The sequence below is a fragment of the Lygodium microphyllum genome, chromosome 2 (assembly GCF_053477565.2).
Source record: "Lygodium microphyllum isolate KBCC chromosome 2, Lygodium_microphyllum_v1.1.10, whole genome shotgun sequence".
Lineage (NCBI taxonomy): Eukaryota > Viridiplantae > Streptophyta > Polypodiopsida > Schizaeales > Lygodiaceae > Lygodium > Lygodium microphyllum.
The window spans coordinates 55883761-55906553 of NC_141136.1; the positions used below are offsets into that span (position 1 = coordinate 55883761).

A 22793-nucleotide genomic window follows, 5' to 3' on the forward strand; every position below is an offset into this window, starting at 1 on the left:
GAGGTATGTGTGTGTGTGTGTGTGTGTGTGTGTAAAGACCAGGTATTAATTGAAGCAACTACCGCTTTATGTGAGTCCTAGACCGGTTTCAGTGATTGACACTTTTGCTTGAAGGATTGCATCTTGCTCCCTTTACGATGCAAATCTCTTTCAGGTGGTGTGCTTGATTAGCCAGGATAATGCATTTTTCTTTGTGCTTTGCTTCATTGCATGAGAATGATTCATTCACAATGCTTATCTTTCTTCACTCATCTTCTACTTGAGTGTTTTCGGGTTCTTTGTCTCAGTGTTTCTATGTTTCTTCTTTAGTGTTCCTAGATTTTGTAACATGGTATTAAAGCATATTATTTTGTCTACCAACAATGGGGTGTCCGAGTATTGTATGAGTTAGTCTCACTAGACAGATCCGAGCTCCAGGAGGGAAAGTCATAGGAGATTGTCAATAGTCTTGGTGTGAAGCATGGTTGGCCCTTTCCCCTAGCTTCTTCGGGCTACAAATCGATGAGATATCAAACTATATTGATAGATTGATATCAGACTATATTGACATCATCCACTCTCTTTGGGCTATAAATCGATGAGATATCAAATTATATTGATATCATACTATATCGATATCATCTACGCTCTTAAAGCTATACATTGATGAGATATCAGACTATATTGATATCACTCACTTTCTTTGGGCTACAAAGTGCTGAGATATCACACTAGGAGAAGGATCTAGCCTTGGGGAAGTGTTGATACCTCTACTGTTGTATACAGATGATAATATGCTTATATTAGGTACCGTAGAGGGATTATAGTGCCACCTAGATGCACTAGATGCCTTTTGCCAACAGAGAGACCTCACAATGAACCTTGGGAAGGCCAAAATTATGCTGTGTAATACCTTTGGCTAATGGATTAGACAATCAATGCCTTAGTTTACAAATGGTGGAGAGGCATAAGAGTAAGTGCAAAGACGTCTATCTCTGGATCGATTCGTAGGGCAAAGATTTACCATGCTTAGAGTAGTTGAGGATGACCCAAGGCTATGTGGCATTAGGAGCCATGGAGAAGCAATGCAATCATATAAGGTTTCAAGAATTCGGACAAAGCTTCTACTCTTTGATGCATGGGTTACACCAATACTCTAATGAAGCTCCTATTTGAGGATCAAAACTCTTATCATAGGGGAGAGCTAGATCATAACAGTCACTACTTGAGGGGAGGTTTTTGATAAATGCGAGCAAATGGAGAGGCCCCTAGTGATGATGATCTCTTGGATGATGGGGATGGATCCTAAATGGTACATGAGACAGAGAAGATATAGGAGTGCCACCTATTGTGTGCGAGGCCTGTTTTTAAGCAGTGGTTTTTATCCACGGGCTTCGAAGCTGCTTGAGACAAAGATACTCTAGATTTGTTCTAGAGTGATTTAGACAGCTAGCAGTAGGTGATGTTGAGTGCTAGTATGCTCAAACAAGCACATGACCGCAACTAGATGGGGTACATTGGATCACCTTTCATGTCTATAATATAGCTTGGGTTCCCCTTTCTTAGAGCTTAGCGGAGAGGAGTTTAACAAGATCATTATGATGGATATTTATTTAGTTACAACTATGTACAACTTGGTTGACGCTTGTTGTGAGGGTGACAAGAACTTCGCAAGGACAAGGATTATCACTCACAACTTACAAGGGATTAACTTGAAGATGAAGAAGTAAAACTGGATTCTTTATTGTAAGAAGAGAAAGTGTAACAATTGTTGGAATTGGCTATGGAGGAGAAAGAAATGAAAATTAGTAAATAGTGACAACGAGAGGGAAGAAGAGTGTATTTGCTAGAGTGAAATGATTGAATGAAAGTACAACTAATGTCTAAGGTTGACCTAATCAAACTTCCACACACTAACTAGAGTTAATTTAACTAACTCTAGGGCCTAGTATCACCACATTAAAGTCCTAAGACATAAGGTATCCACACCACACTTTGATACACACACTGCATGAATTCCATCGAGCACTCCCTAGAATTGGCAAATTCTAACACTCCCCTCCATTGCCAATGTGTTGAAGTACAGGGATCATCAATTACCAAAGGGTAATAAGCTCAAGGACTTACTGAAAACCTTAAACTTCTCATGTGCTAAAGCCTTGGTAAAAATGTCTACAACATTTTCCTATGTGGGAGCATACATTAGGGTGATCTCTCTTTGACATAATGATAATGAATCTCAATGTGTTCCATCGGTGCAGGAAACATAGGATTTTATGCTAGTGCAATAGCACTTTGTCTATCCGAGAGAATGGGTATAGGACCCCCAATAAAATCTATAGATCAGCTAACAATCTACTTAGCCATACACATTCTAATGTTGTTGTGAAGGCTGCCCCATACTCAGCCTCACAAGATGAGGTACCCATCGTAGGTTGTTTCTTGCTAAGCCATGAAATGCATGAATGGCTAAAAAAGAAGCAGTATCCACTAGTAGACTACCGGGTGTTTGAATCTCTAGCCCAATTTGAATCATTGTAAGCCTATAGCTGCAAGTCTCTCCCTTGGGTGGAAAATATGAAGGCATATGTTTGAGTACTATACAAGTAACAAAAGATCCACTTAACAACTTGCCAATGAATTGTTTGTGGGCTATGCATAAACCCCCTCATCTAAAATATGACTAAGTGTATGTTAGGGCATGTGTTGCAAAGGTAAATAAGGCATCCAATGGCTTGGCCATAAATTGCAACATTCATCTCACTACCAACGTGCATTGAAAGCTTCAAAGGTGGCTCCATTGTAGTACTCAGCCTTGCAATCTTGCATGTTAAACATATGTAGAAGCTTTTCCACATATTGTAATTATCACATGATGACACCATACTGATTTTGGGTGAATGAAATCCCCATTTAGTAATGTAAAAGGCCCATATCTAACATAGCAAATGTATTCTTCAATTTAGCTTTAAAGTCTGGAATTCTGTTCTCTTTAGGTCCAATGAGCAGCATGTCGTCCATGTAAAGAATGATGACCAGCAAGTCCCTCTCATTCTTAATGTATAGAAATAATGCCATCTAGTAACCCATCATTTGTGGGTGGGGATAAAGTGTGTCATTGAGACAAATTTGTTAACTACCATAAGAATGAAAGCAAACAATGGTGAGGTACTTTGGTTTTGTTGCATTTAACACATTGGCCCACAAAGTCTATGACTAATTTCCACATTTGAGGTAACCAAACGAATAAAGAGGTAGCTCTATTGGTTTTACTAATCTCAAAATATCTTGAGTTGGAAGGCTATATCTTGTTTGAAATATGTGTAATCGAAGCACTTCAGGTGGTATATATAGTAACCATTGATAATAGAGTATATGTTCAACTTCGTGGAAGTCTTCAACATTTATATATCCTTCTTGAATTTTTCGCTTAACATTCTAGAAAAAATGATCCTTGGAAAGTTCTTTCTTAACTCTTGTTGGTCTTAAGCTGCATCTTTTTTCTTAGAGGCAAGGTAGAAGCATCAAGACACCATCCAATTTTCATTGTTAGTTGCTAGATAGATCTGATATGTCAAAATAGGAAGATGCTTCATCTTGGTTGTTATTGATTAAATACTCCAGAAGTTAGAACTTATGAAGTACCTTGGATTTTAATGGTTTGTAAAGATTGTAATTTTGTGGGGTATTTTTTTTAGAAGATGCCTCCATGTTTCAAAAGATTCTAGTTGCCAAAAGTTCCTTACCACGAATTTCATAATTTTTTCTAGCTACCAAGAATTTCGCGGGATGAAAAACCATTGGATGTACTTGATTGTCATTGTCAACTTGGGAAAGAACACTAAGAGTAAAATCTAGTGTATTAGTCTTCAAGAGAAAGAACTTGGATGGAAGTACATATAGCAATATGAGGGTTGTAGTGAAGCCTTGCTTAAGTATTTGAAAAGCCTTGTCTATATTGGAGTTTCATATAAATTTATCATTTCAAGTTAATTGCATGAGGGGCTTGATGATTTTGGAATAATCTTTAATAAAGATTTAATAAAAGTTTGTGATCCCCAAGAAGCATTGCACATGTCGAATTGATCTTGATGTTTTTCAATTAAGCATAGTCTTTGGTTTTTTTTTCGTCCATTGAGAATGCATTTGAGAAAATAATATATCTAAGGAATTTCACATTTGGTTGATGACATAATTACTTTTTCAATTTAGCATACAAGCCCAACACATGATGCTTGTGGTCTTCTTCATTCTTGGAAAGTATTAGAATATCATCTAAATATTTTAACACTGTCTAGGTACTGATGAAATATGTCATTCATTAGATGTTGAAAGACTATCCAAGCATTTGTGAGACCAAAAGGGATGACAACATACTCAAAGTGGTCATACCTTGTGTTAGATGTTGTCTTCCACTCATCACCTTTCGCTATTTTGAGAAGATTATAAGTCCCATGAAGATCAATCTTTGTGAGTGAATAGCTATACTCATTCCAATCACCCCAAGAGTTGCAAGATCAAAGGAAGTGGATAATGATTCTTGATGGTTATCTTATTTTGTCCTTTGTACTTAATATACATATTGAGAGAGCCATCCTTCTTCTTGACAAACAATATCAGAGCTCCTATTGGTGACTTTGAGTGTCATGTAAAACCCTTGGCTAGATTCTCATCAGTATATTCTTGTAAGATAGCTCATAGATCGGATGAAAGGATAGTTGAGCTCCTTGCATTTCATGGGACAATCATAAGGTTGGTGTTTGGGAAGCATAATTGTATTCTTCTTTTCAAACACACGTGAATAATCAGAATATTGGAGCGGAAGAGCTTTTGTGGCTTTTGTTGATAGATTGCTTGACTAGTAAGGCATGTATTCGAAAACTAGGATTTTTGTTGGCTACTCTCATGAATATCTTTGCCTTAATGTAGATTGGTATTGCATTCTTTTTCTAGTAAATTCTGTTTGCCTTGGCTGAACTTTTTAAGTTCTCAAATTGATATAAGAATTGTGCAACTTGAGCCAAGGGAGATGAATGATAATTGGATAGCTTGAGCAACATATGATGTTGAATACTATGTTTGTTACAAAGTTTCTCAATATTATCTTTATAGGATGAGATTCATACATGACATCTCTTAAGGCAATGTGTATGACTTCTGTAGGAATTGGGCTAGATCTCTTTAGGATTGCGATACCGTGCTATCTAGAAAACTTCTCATCCATAGACCATGAATAAGGTCCAAAATTCAAAGTGTTTTAGCATCTAGTTGTTGATGTGGTTCATAAACTCTTATTGACAACATAACACTCGAATTAGCCTTAGTAGACAAAGAGGGGCCTTTCAAGAACTCTTGATTTTCTTGTAGTTGCATAGTTTCTCCTTTGTCTCAGTATCCATGTTCCTCAAAGACGAGAGCATTGTAGAACTTTGTATTTATAGCTTCTTGTTGTGATAATGATAATAAATATGTCTAGGTTCTCCATAACATAAACATAATCCATGGGAGTGTCATCCTTGCGATATTTAACATTAAAAACAAGGAAAAATTTTGTTTAGATGCATTCATAATTAGTTATGCATGATTTCGTAGAACCTTAGTCTAATAGCATGAGTATAGTCAACTAAACTTGCCACCACTAGGAAGAAATGGAAAGGTGCTGCTCATGAAGTTAAATAATGAGAGAAATAAGAGCAAGAAGAGGGAAAAAGAAAAATTTTTACTTGCTTTTGGAGAAATAGGGGAAGGATAAAAAACAATTAGCTTTTGAAGAAGGCATGACTAACAATGCTCAAATAAAATTAGTTATTGTATTTTTTGGAAGAAAAGTATTAAAAAGAAGCTAACAATGGCGCGAATCGGATTGAATCAATTTGCATAGGCTTGACATTGGTTTTTTGTTTTTCTTGGGAGGTCATTGTTGTCGTGACATTTAATTTTAATGAAGGCCAATGTTGCTTTTCTTGGTGTGTCTCAAATGACTGATTGTTACATTCTATTGCTTGAGAAATGAACTCACTTAGTGTGTGAACCTTTGGTAATATCGGTGGGAGATCCTTTATATTATCAGTTAGTCCACAACAAAGTTGGCTAATTAAATTATCCCTATGCCAAGTCAAATCACAAGTGAGTTGCTAGAATTTAGATGCATAAAGTAATGCTGGTTGAGATGCTTGACATATACCATTTGTTTTGGTCTCGGCAATTTTGGCTCTATGAGTATCTCCAAAGATAGCTGAGAATTATCGAATAAAAGCTTTGAATCATAAAGTAGAGGAGATTTCTTCTCAAGTAAGTGTACAAACCAAGAGAGGGTTGTACCTAAGAGGAGTATGCTGAGAAGTTCCACATGAGAAGCGTCATTAAGATAGAACTTGGACTATATACGGAGGAACAATTACATCTGCTGCGAAAAGCCTATGAACTTCGATCTAGTCCCATCTACGTTTTCAAGTAGGCTAACCTTTGGCTTCGATTTTTGTGGGATTGGGTAGACTGACATTCATGCATAACTGTGTTGTCTTTGAGCTTGGAGTTAGTGATTCTCATTAGCATGATACTCAAACTACTATGCATCTTCCTTTGAATTGTGAACACTTATATTGGGATGATATGTGAAAGAGATAGGAGTACGATGAGGTAAATGTCGAGCATAAGGGCATGATCCATATCTGAGCTCCTCACCTCCTCACCTCAAAATCTCTACATGTTCATCTTCTGTGATAAGATATCTAGATCATAGGGGGATCTTGCATACACAAAGGAGATGGTTAGTGCCAATCCGTCAGAGCCTCCATGGAGTGGCTATGGGCGCCAAAGAGAGAGAGACTTTGAGGGGGATTGCTTTAATGAATATGGAAGATGGTTGAAACATCACTACTTGAATTATCATATGCTTGTTGGTGCCAAGTTTTCTCATCGAGTCCTAGGTGTTAGTGTGAGCACCTAGATTTGATACCACGCAAAGAATGATAGGGTCAAAAAAGAGAAATAGAAAGGATAGAAACAGTGGAACACACTTCGTAGAATGTTGAGAGGAATGATGAATGAATATGATGAAATAGGAGCATGAAACTTCATGTCTCGAGGATTAGGGATGAGGTGAGTTGGAAGTGGTGTGGAGATGGTGGGAACTGCTTGAGAGAGTTAGTACTTGTGATGGATCTTGAAATGTAGCAGTAACAGTCCACCACATCGATGATGATGATGATGTGGGCTGCAGTAAAGGAAGGAAAATGGAGTCCTTTGGGGGTGAGCTTGACGTTGGACATGAAATAGATCACCAAAATGCAGATGATAGTGTACAAACACAGCTTCGCACATGTTGATGATGGCACAATAAGTTGGAATAGTGTTGCAATAGGTTGTGGGATGATGATTTTAGTATACCCTTCTATCCCAGGTTGAAACGTACCAATAGTAGGTCAAAATGTAGTTGCAGTAGGGTCATGCCGGTTGGTGATTGCACGTGGATGTTGGTGATAGGCTAGGCGGCAGTTTAAAGTCTTGTTGTCACAAGGATACGAAATTTTGATGCTTTGCTTAGCATTTAATTAAAAGTCAATCAAATGTGTAAATGTGACTTGCACGTGTGGTGTGGGTCACTTATTTCACAATGTGGGACCTAGGACCTTGAGATATCAGTTGGTGCCAAAGCCAAACGTTGTAACAAGTTATGCATGATAGGTATTAGGTGGTATGTGGTATCAAAATTCAGTCTTGAACATTTAATTAGCCACAAGTGTCAGTGGTGACATAGGAAATTGGCATTAATTAATCAACCAATGTGAGTTTCAGAGGAAAATTAATTTCAGAGGAAAATTAATTTCAGAGGAATAAATAATTATGAAATTAATTTTCAGAATTAATATTTCAAAAATTATTTTGATAAAGTCGGATAATGTTGGAAATTGGATTTGGAAGGCTTAGTGCCCGAGTGAGAGAGAGTGTGAGAGAGAGGCGACCAGTCATCCTGGTCTGAGAATCGACATGCGATAGAGAGAGAGAGACGCCTGCCGCCTGACGACTGCCTGTCGCCCGAGGCCTGATGCCTGACCACTGGCTGTTGCCTGATGCCGCCTGCTGATGCCTGACGCCTGACTGCCGCCTGACTGACGCCTGTCTGTGCACCTGACGATTGCCTGCGCGGCTAAAGACCCACCCGCCTGACGGCCGCCCGACTGCCTTTGTCTTGCTTGCGTCTTTGTGTGTTTTTAGGGTTTCGACCAGAGTCGCCTTTTGTCAAACGTGATGCTGTCCATGGCGCATTGTATACCTGAGGGCCTGTGAGGCGTCTTTCACATGCAGCATAGAGAGGAGCTGCGCTCTGTCCTATCGCGAGCCTTAGAAGGAGACGGCACAGTGCTGAGAGCACTGCGCCCTGCTGCTGTCCGTGGGTCTTTGCCCTCTGCAGTTTGTTGCGCCGAGTCAAAGTAAGAGAGCCATGACCTGGCAGCACGTGACTGAAACCCCGCACAGATCTGAGAGCTGATCTGTGCCTGTACACAGAGAGAGAGAGAAAGAGAGAGGGGGAGCGGCCTGCACGTCTCTGCCTCCCGTGAGATCTTCACTTGGTCTTTGTTCGGTATACGCAGTGATACAATATGGCTGGTCTGGATCTGAATTTTATAGACCAAATGGTGGCAGCGCTTGGTCCGGATTCTGATACCGAGGAACCTGAGGATATGGCTCCGTGCACCGAAGAGATGCCCCCTGGTCCTGACATCCAGCCTGCAGGTAAACGCACCAAGCATACTTCAGAAGAGACAATGGATCATCCGGATCGTTCCTATGCTCAGGTTGCTTCGGATTCTGTGGACTCTCAGGATGTTGACTGGGAGCATTTGCTAGAATTTGCCAACACCCTGCTTGGCAATTATGTTCAACATAATCAGGAAGTCTTTTCTGACTCTGCACCTGACGATGTTCTGGAAGCCACTGTGGACCCGAAAACTGTCTTGCGCTCCTTTTCGGTGTTTTATGATGGCGCTGTGATACTCTTCTTCATTGGTAGAATCCCACTGCTTTCGTGTATTTGCCAGTGGCTGCACAGTCTGCTACAAGGGAAATGTGTTGAAGAGATTTTTGTTGGGCCGCGAGGTTTTTTTGAGGTGGTGTTGAAATTTGAGACGCACCGTGCTGCTCTCCTGTCTAAACTGCCTTTGTTTTTTGATCGCCGGTTGGTCCATGTTGTACCATGGCCCCCAATGGCAGATTTTCAGCGTCTGCTGCAACGTGAATGCCCTGTGTGGGTTGAAGTGGAAAATTGTCCAGCTGTCTACTTGCCACTGTTGAAGGACGCTATGGCCGTTATGGGCACTGTTCTAGTCCCTCCAAGTCTGCAAGGAAAAGGCCTGCTTGGTTACGTCTCAATTGCTCTGGCATGCATCCATTACACTTTCGTTTGAAATGGGGCAATTTTGCAGGACATCGCTTTTCTTGTGGACAATTGGGGCATTTTATGGCCGAATGCCCAGAGCAGCAACACACTTCAGATGCTAGCCATGTTGCGCTGCCCATGGAAGATATGGTGTGTGATGCTCCGTCGCTGGATGCTATCCACCCACCTAAAGCTCTGGACAAAGGTAAACAACAGGTTTCGGGTTTGGATTCTCGTGCCACTGACTGGGTTGAAGTACGCGCAAAAAAAGGCAACAGGGCTGTTGCTGGCATGGAGAATAGTGTGCCTACTACCTCACAAGATTCCATGCGTACCTATATGCGCAGGAAAGAAATGTTATCGTCAGAGTGCTCTGCTCCTCTTATGGTTTCCTCTGCCCCTCGTCCTCAACCCACCAAAAGAATGTACTCGGATCATCCAAAGGGTCCACCTGCTAAGCTGGCTTTTGATACCAGAGGCAACGTCATTACCTCGTGGGATCGTCGTTATCCCTGTTCCATCCCCAAGCCAGCAGATACGCCGTCTACCTCCAAATTTGGTCCTCAGAACTCTTTTGCTGTGTTGGCGGATTTCTTGGATGAGGGAGTCCTGGACATTCTCGCAGAAAAAGTCAAATCGAGGCAAGCTGTGCCTCGTACCTGATTTTGTTTTGAATACACATGAAAATAGCCACGTGGAATGTGCGAGGAATTTGTTCTCGCCAGAAGCAACATGCCATGTGGACTGTATTGCATGAGAATCAGTGGGATGTTCTGTGTGCTGTTGAGCACAAGAGTCACGGAGAAGCTGGAAAATCTGTGGATTGCCATGGCTTTCGTTTGTTCTATGCAGGGACCCAGGCCATGCATTATTCGGGTGTGCTCATGATTGTACATAAAAAATATCAGCCTGTTCTTATTAAAAATGATGTACATGGCCGCTTTCTGGTGATTGAAATTTTATTCGAAGGGGAGATCTTATGGTTACTTGGCCTCTATGCTCTGAATGATCCTTTACCTCGCCGGGAGCTTTGGCAGACTTTGCAGACTTCCTCGTCACTTGGCAGACGGGGCTTCTTGATGGGGGATTTCAATATGTGTGTTGATTCTTCCCAGTCCATATCCGAGCATTCAGTAATGGACGCGCTGGAAAGTCGTATGTGGCATGAGTTGGCTCTTGCTGTTCTTAAGCAAGATCTCTGGTCCTGGCTATACCCATCTTCTACAGGGTTTACTTTCCATTCTGCCTAGTATGCAACCACATGGTTGCGATTGGACCGCATATACATCATGCAGAATGATGATTTTCTTCCTGAGATGCTCGAAATGAAAGTGTTGCAGCAATATGCCTTGTCGGACCATTTCCCTTTGCAGCTTGAGCTGCTTGCACAACCCATTGCACCTTTCAAGCAATTTCTGGAGAGACTCCCTTTGCGTTTCAACTCGTCGTACTTGAAGCATGTAATCTTTCAGGGCTATATGCAGCAATTGATTGATAGATTCCTATTGGACTTCTCCTCTCAGGGCACTGCTTCATTTGAAAGATTGCTCTCTAATGTGCAGCAGGTTGCTCGGCAGGATGGAATCCATCATGCCCCTCTTTGTCGGCGGCGTCGACATGCAGCGGAGGACCTGCTGGCTTTGGTTCGTTCTCTGTTGGTGGACACTCCGGATGATGCATTTCTGCTAGCACTGGCAATGCGGGTGGCTGATCTTATTAAAGAGTTTCAGTTGAAATCGTATCAGCAGGCCAAATTGCACCATCTGACGGAGACTTTGCAAGATAGTGCGTGTCAGACTCATAAGTTCTTTCGAGCTCTCCATGCCTCTCCTGCTCGAGAGAATATGACCAGACTCCAAGATGCAGAAGGCCACCTGGTCCTTGATCTGCAGACTATTGTGTATATGTGTAGGAATTATTTCCGCGACCTTCTTGGTTCCACTTCTCCACCTTCAGCCCAAACTACTCAGGCTCGTTTGGTTTTTTATGGCCTGGTCCGCAATTAGGTTCCGCAGGACATGCAAGCTACTATGGAGTCAGATATTTGTGAGGCAGAGGTTATGGACGTTTTGTTACACTTGCCCAAGGATAAAAGTCGGGGTTGGGATGGTCTCACCAATGAGTTCTTTGAGGCTTTTGCTTCGCAACTGGCGAAACCATTGAAGGCTTTGTTTCAGCAGGTGTGGGAAACGGGGATCATGCCCGCCTCATGGAAAGACGGACTTATTAAACTGCTTCCTAAGGTTCCTTCGCCGTCCACGTTGAAACATTGGCGCCCAATTTCTTTGATGGGTTCTATGTATAAAATCTTTTCCAAAGTAATGGCGAATCGGCTCCATAAGCATCTCCTTGCCATTGTGCACCCTCTCCAATATGGTTTCATTAAGGGCCGAAACATTCTGCACAATGTATTAAATGCGCAACTGGCGATTGATTATGCAAGGCATTCTAATCAGGAGGTTGTACTGATTCAATTGGACCTGGAAAAGGCTTTTGACTATTTGGACTGGTCTTTCGTTGCTGAACTTATGTCTGCTATGGGCTTTGGTGCTCGGATGTCTCGTCTAATCTACACCATCAGTGTTGCAGCGTCTTCGCGAGTCATGCTGAATGGAGGCGTTAGTGAACCATTTGTCTTTGCCCTCTCTGTCAGACAGGGGTGCCCTTTGAGCCCTCTCTTCTTTGCCCTTGTGACTCATCCAGTTCTTTCGATGTTATCTCATATGGGAGCTTCTACTCAGTTGGTTGCATTGTCGCTTCCTTCTGGTCAGCACTTCATTAGTCAATCCTTGGCGGATGACAGCTTTATGATTTTGCGTGCGGACAAGGATAACCTTCGAAAAGCATTGGATGTTTGGGCTCTCTTTCGTCAGGCATCCGGCCTTCGCATCAATGCGCTCAAATCAGCCATTCTCAGCTGCACGGAGTCGGATTTGCAGTCCTTGGACTGGCAGGGTATGGTTGTTCCTCGTGGCTCCATTGTCAGGCATCTTGCGTACTGGGCCTTCCATGTTCTCCTCAAAGTAGCCCAGACAATTATGTTGCCAATGCTCACATATTTCTTGCCATTACTGCCCTAGACTACTACGACTCTGAATGCTCTTACTCAGTCTATTGGTTTCATGCTATGGAAGAAGGATTCCTTGCATGCAGGTATTTCCTGGATTTCTTGGTCGCTTGCATGTACCCCCAAACGCATGGGTAGAGGGGCTATTTTAGATGCCCAAACTCATATGTTGGCACTCCGTTGGTCTCTTTTCCGCGCCATGTGCTCGGATCATCATCCGTGGGTCATTATAGCCCGTTATTTCCTTGAGGACCATGGGCTTCTGCATGGCAATACCCAGATCCAGGGTTCTTGGTGGCATGTTCTTAATACTGATTTGCGGTTTTCCAGTTCTTCTTCATCGCTGCTTACTCATTTGGTATGTTCATGCAAACTGGTCCTCCAAAAGGCTCAGTGGCATCCAGCGGAGGATCGCTTAGCTACTAATTCTTTTCAATTGGAATTGGTGGCAGTCTCACGGTTACTTTCATGGGAAGGTAAACACGAGCTTAGACCACAATTGAACCGGATGGCACGTTTGGGCTTATCTTCAGTCGCGGATGCCACCCTTGCTAGTCGCAATGTGCTAATATCGTTTCTGCAGCTAGGAGGCTTTTCCGGATCCCTCGTGGATATAGGCATTTATGGGAACAGCTTTTGATGGTGCTCCAGAGCAGACAACCCTTTCCTGCCCTTGCTTCGGATTATCCCTGGCAGGATTGGGACTTCGAAGGCCGGCTGAATTTAAGCAAAGCTTCTGCTAACCAGGTGTATCATCTTCTGATTAAAGATCATCAATGGCTGGTTACTAAAGCAAATACTCTATGGGGATTGCGTAAATCCCGGTCATGGTGGAGGGCAACTGTGATGGAGGGCTGGTTGAACAAGACACCCTTCAAATATAAGGTCTTTCTTTGGAAAGTGATGATTAGTGGTCTTTCGCTTGCTTTAGCTCTTTCCAAGTGACGAATCTCCAATGGCAATTGTTTCTTTTGCACCACAACTGTGGAATCCGCCCGGCACCGATTTATTTCTTGCCCCATCGCTAAGAAAGTCTGGTTATTCTTGTCAGCCGTTTGGCGAGCGGTGGTTGGGTTCTCACTACAGCCCAAATACCCCACTCCGGCACAGCCACGTATGAAGCTCGTGTATCACTTTTTTCGATATTGGGGTTGTTGGCATAACTGGACCATTCGGAATGCTTTTCTTTTTGATTCCGCATATAATGTTCAGCGGCATATTGCTAGGCTTAAGGGCCTCTTGTATTGGCAGCTAGATCTTCTCGAGCATTCTGACATGCTCTCTAGGGAGGACTTACGTCCCTGGCATATGGCAATTTCCTCCGCGTCTTTGCCATGACTTTGTATCTAGTAATACTGGAACCTCTTCACATGATGGCTTAGTGTCATCATGTATCTTGTAATCAAGTAATCTTGTATTTTTTTCCGTAATTAATACAATTACCTTTTATGAGAGAGAGAGAGAGAGAGAGAGAGAGAGAGAGAGAGAGAGAGAGAGAGAGAGAGATTTTTGCTGGGAGATATGAAGTTGTTGCAGGCATTGGGTGCTACTTAGGGTGGTTTCGAGCCGGGGGAGTAAGCTTGAGAACCAGACGATAGGAGTGGGAGGTCCCTAGAAACTAGATGATAGTAGTTTAGGCCCATGCGATAGTAGATTGTGGGCTCCTAGTTGTAGGCGACTGCTGTGCAAGCTGTATTAGCAGGGCAGAAGCTGAATTCTGCCATTTTCTCACAAAGAACTCAGAATCCTGTCTATGTTCAGCATTCTCTGTCATCCTCTAGCTTATTCTCATCCTTCATCAGTAATTTCCAGCAGATTCAGCCATTGGTTGTGGAGATTTTGGTGAATTATGGGAGCATGCTCAGAAAATTAAGGTCTAGAGACTTGAATTTCTGTCACTGAAATTGGGGCATATTTCAAGATATTCAAGAGCCCATTCATCCAACAAAGATTTGGGGCTGAATTAGTCACTCAAGGAGCACAATTGAAGGCCAGACCAAGGGTCAAATTGGTTTGAAGTCTTGTTGGTTATTTATGATAGCAATTGGCACGTGAATCAACAGAGGAGATAAGAGAATCTTAGTGTACTCCATCCATTTGCAATAAAAGATACGGAAATATTGGGGGGGGTGCCAATTTTGGGGCTAATAGGCTATCCAAACTCCACTGTCCAAGATTAAGTGGTAAATTGTGCATTTCAGTTTATGTGCTTTAATTGGGCTCTATATTTATTGATTAACTAGGTTAATACCACCCTCTCCGAGGAGGGCCACTGGTTTCATGTGGGCAGCAGTGTAAGGGTAGGTGGCTGAGGGTTGAAGGTGGCAGTGATGAATGATTGAAGTGGGATGAAGAGATGCCCACAACTAACTTTGTTTATAGAGAATTTTGTTGCATTTGTTCCATTGCTAAAAAATAAGGCCATTTATTTTTCAATATCAGCTTTCATCTATTGGGGCTTCTTCAAGGAGAAGCAAATAGGGATTATTTGTAATTTTAGATTAGTTATAACCTTGGTTTTAGTGGCTCAATAGGGGGAACTTGCTTCACTCCAATGGTGCTACAAACCTCCTTTGATGTCCCTATCAAGGCTTGGACTTGTCCTTTGACCCAACTCATATGGGATCAAGGTCCTACAGCTCATCTCTAGTACTTCAATGTTGTGCAGCCTTTGCATAAGCCTCCCTTGTGGTAGTATATCAAAAGCTTTGTAAAAACCCACAAACAATAATAGTCTCTTCTAGATAAGCTGTACTCTCAATATCATAGTATCCTGAAACGCCGTTTCGACAGCATTGAAACGGAACGGCCGTTTCAGACCGGGACGAAAATGGGAGACCACCGTTTCGCGATCTTGTGGCCCGTTTTAGAGGCTCGCTATATAGCACTGGATCGTGATTCCAATCGTTCTCCTTCCCGACTCGCCTGCGCAACACACTCCAACAGCTCTCGTCTCTTCCTCCTTGGACTTTCAGCTTCCGCCTCCTCTTCCTCTTCCTCTTCCTCTTCCTCTTCCTCTTCTTCTTCTTCTTTCCCTTCCTCTTGCTCCTTCTCTTTCTCTAAGCTCTTCTTCTTCTTCTTCTTCTCCTTCTCCTTCTCCTTCTGCTTTTTCTTCTCCTTCTTCTTCTTCTTTTTTCATTCTTCTTTTTCTTCTTTCTTATTCTTATTCTTATTGTTTTTCTTCTTTTTTCTTTCTTCTTTCTTCTTCTTCTTCTTCTTCTTTAATCCATTACCTAAGTCCTAAAGGCTAATCATATAATGGCATCGGACCTATATTGGAGGCACGTCACTCCAAGCAAGGGATACGAGGGCCTGGCAGATTAAAGAAGTGGCGGTGCAACTATTGTGGATTGGAAAAATCGAGGAGTGTAATGTGCGTGAAAGACCACTTGGCATGTGTTCCAACAAAGACATTGAGCCTTGCACAAATGTGCCAGTAGAAGTAACAATAAGTCTCCATCTTTGGTGTCGAAAGCATATGGATATTGAGCTAGAAGGAGATGAATCAACACCACATCCGGCTAATGAAGCACAGGTTGGGCAAAGAGATGCTAGTGGGCCTAGTGGTGCTAGCCAAATTGGAGGTGCAAGTGGCTCATAAAAAAGAAGTATATCCATATTCGTGTCGGATCCAAGTGCAAAAAGGATCCATTTCCATCTTCTAGTGGTGGTGGGCAAAAGGGCCCCTTCCATGGTGCAAGTATCCTTGTAGGACTTTAGAGACAGACAATTGTGGAGATAACTAGGGAACTCACACGCTTATTTGTTCGGTGTGCTATCCCTTTCAATGTGGCCACTACACGTCAATGGAAGAAGACAATCAGGGCAGTAAGCCGCATAGGGTGTGAGTGGGAAGGCCCATCCGTAGATGCATTACACACACGGGAGCTTCGAAAGGAGAAAGCATCCATAGAGGCTCAATTGGAGCCCTTGAAGGAGACATGGGTGAAATACGGATGCACAATATTATGCGATGGATGATCAGATATGTGCCGAAGGAATGTTTACAATGTTTTTGTGTCTTCATGTAAAGACACCATGTTCATTAAGGCCATCGATACCTCTGCCTCAGGTCTTACCATCATAAAAGCTTTTATTTGGGAGCATATGCGACAAGGTCATCATGGACGTAGGAGTCCAAAATGTGGTGCAAGTGGTGATAGATAATGAAAGCAATTGTGTGTGTATCGGAAGTATAGTTGAGGAAGAGTTTCCTAGCATAGTATGAACTCCATTGGCATCCCATTGCCTTGACTTGCTTATTGAAAATATTGGGTAAATATCTTGGATGGATGGCATTTTCAAGATGGCAACAAGCTTGGTAAGATTTTTGAAGATGAGGCCATCCGTCACAAGCATATTTTCAGCTAATAGCACACTTGAGCTATTGAAGCTCTCCACCACTAGATTTGCTCATATGTTTGATATAGATTCTCCAAATTTGATACGGACCATTGTATGCCAAGAATGACTCACATGGAGTGAGAGAGTCTCCAAAGGCTCTTGCTTTTATGTGAAATATTTTAAATGAGAGTTGTTGGGTTGAGGCAGAGGCATTGGTGAAAAGTCTCACTTCTATTTACACTATATTGCGCATCACTGATATGGAGGGGAGTACTTTGGGGCTTCTATATGAGTATATGGATAAAATTGGCAAGGCTTGCTTCGCAACAGCTTTTTGCCCTAAGACAAGTAAGTTTTTGTTTAACTTTTAGATATATAATTATTTGGTATTAACGACTCCTTGATGATTGATCATTATTGTAACTTCTAAGTTTTTAACTTATTTTAACTTATCGCCATTGTAATCTCCAGGCTTCATAGGTAGATTGGTAATGATTAGTATTTTGTATGATTAACTTTTTAACCTTGAGTCCTTGATACTGAACATTGCTAATTTGCTTGAAAGTTGCATTGTAAATTGTGATATGTATGAACATTGAACATATTGAATTTGCTCTCATATGATATATCTTTGTCTCGTTCACCTTTACAGGTGAATGTTGACAAGATTGATATAGAGAAGGTGCGTGACATTCTGGAGATACCACAGGAGGAGCAGGATATCTACTTCATGCTCTATTAGGAGCTATCGACACTGGTGCATGAGACTTGTGCACAGAGGAGGGTTAGAGTGAGGGCCACACGTGGTCGTGCATCACAGGCAGAGTTAGAGCCAGAGTCTGAGAATGAGGATGAGGTTGCTTCATCAACTTCTTGATCAGGGTCCTCGAAGTCTGACGAGATGGTGCACAGATCCTTAGAGTCTGGATGAGTCATGAGTCATGACTTGTGATATACAGGAGTTAGTTTAGCAGTGCAGAGTCCATACTAGAGTTGCGAGTTGCTCATTGATGTTGTTACTTATAGCCTCACAGGACTTTGAGTTTTGACAGATTATTGACATGATATAGTTACTACATTGTATGTTGATTCCACTTATTATGCATCTTGATCCTTGTTCCATTGTTCTTGATATCAGTCTTCATTGCCCTTTAGATCATAGATTATTCATGAGTCATAAATTCTAATTCATTTTGTTGACTTAAGTTTTGAAAATTGAGTCTTGATTGTGTTAAGCTGTCTTAAGTTTCAACCATTGAGTCCTCAGTCTTGACTCCTCAATATTTACTCATGGGTCGTGACTCATGACTCGTGAAATGTGTAATGAATCATGATTTCAATCATATGACATAAAGACTCAAAGTTTTGTATGATATTTGGGTACATGTTGTTGTAGGCATTGATATATTTACATATCCACATATTATTGTATTTTTTTTTGTGTACAATCCGAAACGTCGTTTCCCCATTTCCAAAAGCTGGCCGAAACTCTGAAACTCCGGTTTTTCCCGTTTGCGTTTCCCCCCGTTTCCGAAACTCCCCCGTACTATGAGCCTCATCAATGATGGTTTGAAGTGTAGAGGGTTGATCTAGAGTTGAATATCTTGTCTCAAACCTAGCCTATTGAGGTGCTTGGTGCTAGTGTCTCTTTGCATAGTTGTTGGGTTCATGCTGTAGCATGGATCCATAAAATTTCGCTAGCACATTGCCACCATGATGGTCATATAATTGCTTGGAACCATAAAGTTGCTTGATTTTTTAGAATTGGTGCTATTTTATTTGATGACCAACTAGAAAGGCAACCTTTGCAAAGGGCACCATTGAACAAGTGAATTTGTTAAGCTAGAAAAGGAGCTTTTCACATTACACATTAATTAGCTCATTTAATGACGCCAAAACTCTTTAATGCTGCAAGGAGTTTCTATGTTAGATAGGCAAGTTCCCACAATTTGCTTGGTTCCTCATCTATGAATAGATGGTATGCCGAGTCACTTGGCATCTTGGTCATTCAGTTCTAGCAGCCCCCACTTGGTCTTTACCTTCCAATGGTTGCCGGCTGTTCATTGACTGCTTCCACCTTCCTTGTACAGCCAAGCGCTCTGTTTCCAACTGCCGCCCAGTCCTTTGGAGGAGGTTTTCTATTGCATTTTTCTGTCACCAGCTGCCATCGGCATGCACCTGGCATCCACAACCAGCCAGCACCTGTGTTTTGCTGTTCTTAGCTGTTGTTCGCAGCCTTTGTAGCCTGATTAGTCGCTCAGCTGTTGTGCTGCCCTTGGAGGTAATAGTTTGGCAACCACACTTCTACATGTGTTGTTTTGCCAACTACCCACTTTGCTCAGCTTTGACTTGTGGTTGCAGCAGTCGAGGTTTGACTCCGGTGGGTGTCACGCTTCAGCACCTCCCTCAGCCCCATCCCACAAGACCCATTGCTTGTTTTGACAGCTCTGCCTTTGAGCACTTTGTATAGAGATTCATTCATTTTCTTTTGATTATCTTGTTCTCTGTTTTGTTTTTTCACATTTTTGTTTGAGTTATTGTGTTTTGATTGTGTTTGTAGATTTGTTGTTTTCTCAATGCAAATCCTAGCCTAGCTTCACATGGGTTAGGAGTGGCACAAAAATATCCTCTGCATGTGATAGATGCTTTGCTATTAAAACATCATGAGCTCAGGAGGGGGTGGCTCCAGCACAGACATCATCTGGCTACATAGGGCCAAGACATGGTCACACATGTTGCCACTAGGGACGAAGATGGCTTTCTATTGAGCGCATCTTAGGATTTGTTTCTTGATAGTTTTGTCACAGCTCTCTCATGGATTATGGTGTGTTGTTAGTTAGCTTCACGTGTCCTTAACTAGTTCAAGATAGAGAATGGTGCTATAGAGCACATCTTTTCCCCTAAGGATCAAATTTGCCAACTGTGCAGCCTTGAGGTGGAGACTGAGAACCACTACATATGCAGGTGCTTAGTATACTATGAGACTAGAGGGTCTCCATTGGCTCTTTTGAGAGGGATTGAGACCACAATGTAGGGCGATGAACTTTCCAAATCAGCATGGTTTTGGCTCATCCTGTTTCAGCTGTGCTAACATAAAGAGCACCTCAGTCACAAGGGAGGTGCTATCGGGGATGATGGGCAATGCATGGTTTACAGACTCTTTCAGAGGTGGGAACACATTGGATACTTCATAGCACATTGCTGATAGACATGTGAATCCACATGGGGAGTTACCTCCAATAGAGCCATAGGGAGATGCAGATCTTGCATCCCATGACAGGCATCATTTGAGAATACAAATGATATTGACACCTATTGAATAGCTGAGCACAATGCTTGTCTATTGAGTATTGCCAGATCTACAGGCGTGTTAGATTCCCAGTTTATATTTCTCCCAGCTATTTGTCATTTCCTAGCTACATGTTTTTCAAGAAAACAAGATCTCTAAATTTATGTTTTCTCTACTCTACTCAGGAAACATGATAATTTTACAAGTTTCACATGTATATATTTCCTGTAGGCTGATTTGGCCTCTTATCTCTTGTGCTCTCTGTGCAGGGATGTGAAGTGGTGGAGGTGTATTTTAGTTTTGTGCAATGATGCAATATTTGTTGGTTGTGTTGTTGTAGTCTGCGTGTTGGGTGGTGACTTAGATGAGCAAGTATGGTAGTCAAGCTATCTGTTTGTGGCTGGCTTTAGGCTAATTGGTGGCAGCCTTTAGCCATCCCGAATTGCTTGCAAGGCAGAGATGAAGAGGTCAAGTCAATCATGTGGCCATTCTTGCCTTGGTGTCAGAAAGGTTAAACTGAGCATAAACCCAGCAGAGTCTGGTTTGTTAGGTGCCCATGGCATTCTCACCAAGTATGGGGCCTGATTCAGTAAGAGCAGGCTGCTCCAGGCCCACAATCTCCTAAGGCAAGCAGGTCAGTTTTTCCTAGGCAGCATAGGTAGAGTGGATATGGTCAAGGAGCTATCGTGACTAGTTGTTTGGGTGCTTGGGCTCATTCCACATGGTGAAATGGCCAGCTAGCTGTGCTCTTTTTAACTGGTGTCCTTGTGTGAGTGTGTGCAATATGTATGGAGATGATTGGCTCTTGCATTTTAAGGTAAGTGCTTGAGATGTGTGTACAAGAAACATTCATGAACTTGTAAAAAGAAGCACACTCTTGGTGCTCAAAGATCTTGGCTTTAACGACTGAAACCGATAGCACACTCTTGGTCCTCCAAGATTCCAGCTATAAAGGACTGCCTCTCTCAATATGTTAAACATATTCTGGCCACAGCCTGTAATTGTATTGTAGACTAAAAACAAATTGCAATAATTCTGATGTTTCTCAAGGTGCTAAACATGTTTTGACAACAGGCCATAAATTTTTGTAGACTAAAAACAATTTGCAACGTCATTGTGTCACTCGTAAAGGCAAGAATACGAAACAGATTCTAATGATTGCTATGCCAAATAAAGTCATTGTCTCATAAAAGTGGGCATGTACACATGGAAAACATTCATTGATTTGAAAATACATCACTGATGATCACAAGAAGCATAGTTTTATGTTGAGAATGAGCTGTACAAAAAATCTGTATGTAACAATGAATATCATCAATTCTCCCCTGCAATGAAACTGCAAATGGCATGCAATCTTGCCACTCACGAGAGCTTGTATAAGCTTTCCAGGAGGCTTTCTTACATATATTGGTGAGTCTCGACAGAGATGGTCTATATGGATGGTGTGTATCCCTAGTGTTGCCATAAAGTCAAGGGCCTGAGTTTCTTTGGCATGCCTACACTAATATACCACAAACATACTCCTTGTCGGCTGTTGCAAGGCTCCCCACTGTGTGGATCTCTGAACTGGCAACCTTTGTTTTCCCTGGCACCTTTTGGGCAGGTGGGCCGTGGGGTGTGTTTGTGTGGTTGTGGTTCAATATGCGTATTTATTCCTATTTCTAGAAGATAACATGGAATGCAGGAATTGAACTCAAGATGTCCTGGTCATTATGCAGTCTATTCCAAACTGAGGTACATCTATTTTGTCTCAACTGGAAACCTACAAGTCCTTGGGAAATTGGTCTTTAAGCTGCCTACTCATTCATTATGTAGTGAAGTGCAATTGGCATGAAATAACTAGCAAAGATTTTGTCAAAGCCAGATGCAATGTCTTCTGTGAATAACTTGAAAAAAGATTTGTAAAATTGTACTCAAGAAAATGCTCCTAAATGTGTTGTGCTTTGCAGATTCATGAGCTGGGGACAAAGTTGGCAATGCAGAAGTCTCTGAATGCTGAATTGAAAAGAGGATATCAAGGTGGGAGCTTTGACTATTACTTCTTGCCACCTCTTTAATTAGTGTTCTAATTTGAAAGGAAAGGTTGAATCAAAGATTTGTGTGTGAGTGCACGTGTGTACAGATAAAATAGATATATGTAAATATATCGCGCGCGCGCGCACACACACACACACACACACACACACACAAAGGGAGGGAGGGAGGGTTAAAATACATATAGTACATGTCTAGCTTTGTAGCTGAATGATACTCATATATCTAGTTCCACCCAGTCAGGATCGGTGGATACAGTATGTCATACATCTTGGATGAAATAGTATGAGGGTAGCATCTGGCCTAGGCCCTCAACTCTATTAGTTGCTGCTCATGTCGCTGGTGGGTCTCCCTCATCTCTCTCTAATGTATCATCTGTGTCTGGTATCCTTGTATCCACAGGCAGTGTGTTGCTTTGATCTTCTCTACTCTCTTTTGTGTAGGTGTTGTGTGTGTAGGTGCACCCCCCTCTTTACGTAGTGCCGGCTTGTAGTCATGATGTGCCGAGCCTCTGGATCTCAATTAGAAATTAGCCCATGTGGTGTTGGTGTGGGGATTACATAACTAGTTTGAACGAGGTGTCTCCTCCAGATAGTGTGGGGTATCTAGCTCGGATTGTGCTGTAGGCTTTGCATTTGCAAATGTAGTGCTTCTCATTCTCTACCTCCTCCTAGCATAATTTGCACATCCTCTCCGCTCTA

General features: G+C 42.1%; 1 protein-coding gene across 5 annotated transcripts in view; it reads left to right on the plus strand.

Annotated features, from left to right (window-relative positions):
- Window positions 1-22793, plus strand: part of FIP37 (FKBP12 interacting protein 37) — a 206356-nt gene that overhangs the window by 145661 nt on the left and 37902 nt on the right. For 4 of the 5 annotated variants that reach the window (XM_087693729.1, XM_087693724.1, XM_087693740.1 and 1 more), the window contains one exon: window positions 22008-22077. In XM_087693729.1, coding sequence (XP_087549855.1) covers window positions 22008-22077 — 70 coding nt within the window. Of the gene's footprint in view, window positions 1-17421; window positions 17901-22007; window positions 22078-22793 lie in introns of those variants that run through there. The other variant, XM_087693749.1, reaches the window with a different exon arrangement.